This window comes from Ovis canadensis, chromosome 4, assembly GCF_042477335.2.
Source record: "Ovis canadensis isolate MfBH-ARS-UI-01 breed Bighorn chromosome 4, ARS-UI_OviCan_v2, whole genome shotgun sequence".
Lineage (NCBI taxonomy): Eukaryota > Metazoa > Chordata > Mammalia > Artiodactyla > Bovidae > Ovis > Ovis canadensis.
In genome coordinates, this window is record NC_091248.1 from 122,043,425 (window position 1) to 122,047,894 (window position 4,470).

The 4,470-nt window shown below is 38.7% G+C and overlaps 1 protein-coding gene across 2 annotated transcripts; it reads left to right on the plus strand.

Moving 5' to 3' along the window:
• Window positions 1–943: 943 nt before the first annotated feature.
• On the plus strand, window positions 944–2,806 carry LOC138439775 (olfactory receptor 2A7-like). 2 transcript variants are annotated; one of them, XM_069588870.1, is made up of 2 exons: window positions 944–1,842; window positions 2,776–2,806. In XM_069588870.1, exons 1-2 carry the CDS (start codon window positions 944–946, stop codon window positions 2,804–2,806), a joined length of 930 nt encoding a protein of 309 aa, XP_069444971.1. The 2 variants fall into 2 exon arrangements, with proteins under 2 accessions (XP_069444971.1, XP_069444972.1); XM_069588871.1 differs by lacking the exon at window positions 2,776–2,806 and having other exon boundaries at window positions 944–1,855.
• The last annotated feature ends 1,664 nt before the right edge of the window (window positions 2,807–4,470 follow it).

Below are 4,470 nucleotides of genomic sequence, written 5' to 3' on the forward strand. Positions count from 1 at the left end.
TGACTAGTTTTATATGAGTATGGTTTTAGTGTGTCTGCCCTCTGATGCCCTCTTGCAACACGTACCATCTTCCTTGGGTTTCTTTTACCTTGGGCATGGGGTATCTCTTCATGGATGCTCCAGCAAATTGCAGCCACTGCTCCTTACTTTGGGCAAAGGGTATCTCCTCACCGCCGATACTGAGTCCTAATCTAATGAAATTATTGATTTTGTTTTTATGTTTAGATAAACAGAACAGTACAAATCTATTCGGTCATTCATATAAATATTCATCTGAATATTGGGGAAAACTCAATGTGAAAGAACAGATTGTAGGCTGAAAACAGTTTTTACATTTGAACAAGCAAGAGATTTTGTGCAATATTAGTTGTGGAGGTAACCACTTAGAGGCAGAAGTGAAAAGTGTGTCTCAACAGGCAGGCAAGTGGTTAATTGCTAATGATGTATTTATATAGGAAGATGATATGTCTATCCTTAGTATGTAGTGTCCTTGATAAACCCCTCTAACCCAAAATTTGATGTATTGCAGCTTAAGGACATTAGCATGTATATCAGGTAAGGGTCATAGTTTCTGGGAAAAAATACAGATAACCTTAATATAAGCAAAGAAGAATATAATTTATTTCAATGATATGAGGTATTTCACTGAATGAAACAAAACTCTATATTTGATTAACATGTGGCAACATACTTATTTTGAAAATTTAGCCTCTTAAAAACTTAACAAGAAAGAAAATATATGTACATATGTGTTTATGTATATGTATGCATTTTAGGATTACCAAATATATTATTTAAAATTCCATTTAAAAACACAAAATATCACTGAAAGTGGTTCTGAATACATTTTTACACCACAGAAAGGTATAAGGTGACATAGCTCTCTTTGCAGAGACTTCTCTTTAACCCTGGACATTAACTCAGTTCCTTCTGTCGTAGGGCTATGGGAGACAATATGACCTCTGTCACTGAGTTCATCCTACTGGGATTTCCCCTTAACACAAGGACTCAGATGCTCCTCTTTGGGCTCTTCTCCCAGTTCTATGTCCTCACCGTGCTGGGGAACGGGGTCATCCTGGGGCTCATCTCACTGGACTCCAGACTGCACACCCCCATGTACTTCTTTCTGGCCATTGCTGACATGGCCTACGCCTGCAGCACGGTGCCCCAGATGCTGGTCAACCTCCTGAGTCCAGCCAAGCCCATCTCCTTTGCTGGCTGCATCACACAGACCTTTCTCTTCTTGACATTTGCTGTCACAGAATGTCTTCTCCTGGTGGTGATGTCCTATGATCGGTATGTGGCCATCTGCCACCCGCTCCGGTATTCAGTCATCGTGAGCTGGAGAGTCTGCATCATGCTGGTGGTGACCTCCTGGACCACTGGAGTCCTTCTGTCTTTGGTTCATCTAGTGTTACTTATACCCTTACCCTTCTGCATGACCCAGAAAATCGATCATTTCTTCTGTGAAATCATGGCTGTTCTCAAACTTGCTTGTGCAGACACACACATCAATGAGCTTATGGTACTGGCTGGAGCAGTTTCTGTGCTAGTGGGACCCTTCTCCTCAGTTATAATCTCATATGTGTGCATCTTCCGTGCCATCCTTAGGCTCCAGTCGGGGGAAGGGCAAAGCAAAGCCTTCTCCACCTGCTCATCTCACCTCTGTGTGGTCGGACTCTTTTATGGCACAGCCATTATCATGTATGTTGGACCCAGATATGGGAACCCCAAGGAACAGAAGAAATATCTTCTCCTGTTTCATAGCCTTTTCAACCCCATGCTCAATCCCCTTATCTATACTCTTAAGAATTCAGAAGTTAAGAATGCCATGAAGAGAGTGCTAGGAATATAGAGTTTTATGAAAGGATGATCGCATCAGGGTTGACAATGACCTAGGAGGATATTATTTCAGAAGCTCTTAAGCCCAACCCCACATAAGATTATCTGAGATGCTTATTAAAAATAGAGTAAATCTCCTGACCCACCGTTAGATCACTGATTCAGTAGATGTGGGAAGTATTTTAGAAAACTGTACCTTTAAATATTATCATTATCCAAATATTACCAATAGCAATTTGTGATGCTTCTGAATGTTCTAGACCAATATTTGGAAGTCACAGATCTAGAATGACACACTTTGTAATTTCTTCATCAAGCTATGTTCCAGCCCCATATCTCCCAAAATGTTTTCCTCAAACCATGCAGTATTTGTCTTTCTCTGTCTCATTTATGTCACTAAGCACAATGTCCTCAAGGACCATTCGTGTCACAAATGGCAGGATTCCTTTTTTTGTGTGGCTGAACACACACACACACACACTCTCTCTCTCTCTCCTTCTTATCCTCTCGTCAGCTGGTGAACACTTAGGTGGTTTCCTTTTCTTGACTATTGTGAGTAATGCTGATATGAACATGGGGGTACAGATAATTTTTGAGTTAGTGTTTTTTGTTTCCTTCAGATAAATGCCCAGGAGAAATTCCTAGATCGTATGGTAATTCGAAATTTTCCATATTATTTTTCACAGTAACTATAACAATTTTCACTTCCACCAACAGTGTAAAAGGTTCCCTTTTTTCTCACCTTTGACAACTTTTGTCATCTTTCATCTTTTTGATCATAACCATTCTAACAGGCATGATGTGATATGTCACTGTGATATTGATTTGCATTTATCTGATATTGAGTGATACTGAGTAACATTTCAGGTCCCTTTGGTTATCTGTATGTATTCTTTGGGAAAATGTCCATTCAGATTCTTTATTCACATTTAGATTGGATTATTGGCAACAAAGGTCCATCTAGTCATGGCTATGGCTTTTCCAGTGGTCATGTGTGGATGTGAGAGTTGGACTATAAGAAAGCTGAGCACCGAAGAATTGATGCTTTTGAACTGTGGTGTTGGAGAAGACTCTTGAGAGTCCCTTGGACTTCAAGGAGATCCAACCAGTCCATCCTAAAGGAGATCAGCCCTGGGTGTTCATTGGAAGGACTGATGTTGAAGCTGAAGCTCCAATACTTTGGCCACCTGATGTGGAGAGCTGACTGATTGGAAAAGACCATGATGGTGTGAAAGATTGAAGGCAGGAGGAAAAAGGGACAACAGAGGATGAGATGGTTGGATGGCATCACCAACTCAATGGAAATGGGTTTGGGTGGACTCCAGGAGTTGGTGATGGATGGGGAGGCCTGGCGTGCTGCAGTTCATGGGGTCACAAAGAGTTGGACATGACTTAGCAACTGAACTGAACTGATTGGCTTTTTTGCTGCTGAGTTGTATTGGGACTTTTTAATATATATTTTTAATATTAACCCCTTGTTCAATATATATGGTTTGCAAGTATCTTTTCCCATGCCTTATGTTGTCTTTTCATTGTGTTAATCTTTTTATTCCTTTCCTGTGCAGAACCTTTTTAGTTTGAGGTAGTTCCACTTGTTTATTTTTTATTTTGCTTTAGATGTTATGTCAAAAAATTCATTGCCAAGAGCCACGTCAAGGATCATTTATTTTATGTTTCATTTATTTCTTTGTAGTTTCAGTTCTTTTGTTTAAGACTTTAACCCACTGTATGCTAATTTTTGTGAGTGGAGTAGGATAGGAGTCTAATTTCATTCTTTTATATGTGAATATCCAATTTGCACATTTACTGAAGAGACGGTCCTTTTTCCACTGGGTAGTCTTGGCTCCCTTGTTAAATATTAGTTGAATATATTTGCAGGGATTTATTTCTGTGCCCGCAATCCTGTTTAATTGGTCTGTGTTTCTGTTTTTAGGCCAGTAATGTATTGTTTTGACTGCTGTAACTTTGTAATATGGCTTGAGATCTAGAAGTAGAAAGCATGAAGCTTTGATCTTCTTTCTCAGGATGGCTAGGCTATTTTGGTATTTTGGCGATTCCTTAAAAATCTAGGATTATTTTTCTAGTTCTGTTAGAAATACGATGGGAATTTTCATAGGGGCTGCATTGAATCCATCTATGGCTTTTGGTAGCATGTACTAATTCTACCAATCTGTGAACATGGGATTTAAATACCAATTACTTCTGATTCTTTCTACTACCAGGTAGTTCTCCCACTGACTTGGACATAAGCAGCTCTTAGACAATCCATATTTCATGATTATTTTCTATAGTCTGGTTTGATATTTCTTAATTTCAGGACAATGTCAGTGGCTCTAGGTAAGTCTTTATTGATAACATATTTCTCTTCTGTAAAATTGAATATTAGATTGAGAATTTAGTTTATTGAACACTTAAGTTTATTTAGATAGGTAAGTCTGTCTTTCTTTTCTTTTTTGCTTCCTTCTTCCTTCCTTTCCCCTTCCTTAACCTTCCTATTCTTTCTTACCTTGTTCATAATTCAATGAGTTCTTAAAGATGTTTATTAATTGTTTTCCACATACCAATATTATATGAAGTATTAAATAAAATAGATGTCATAGAGCTGTCTGATTCTCTCTTAATAGTGAA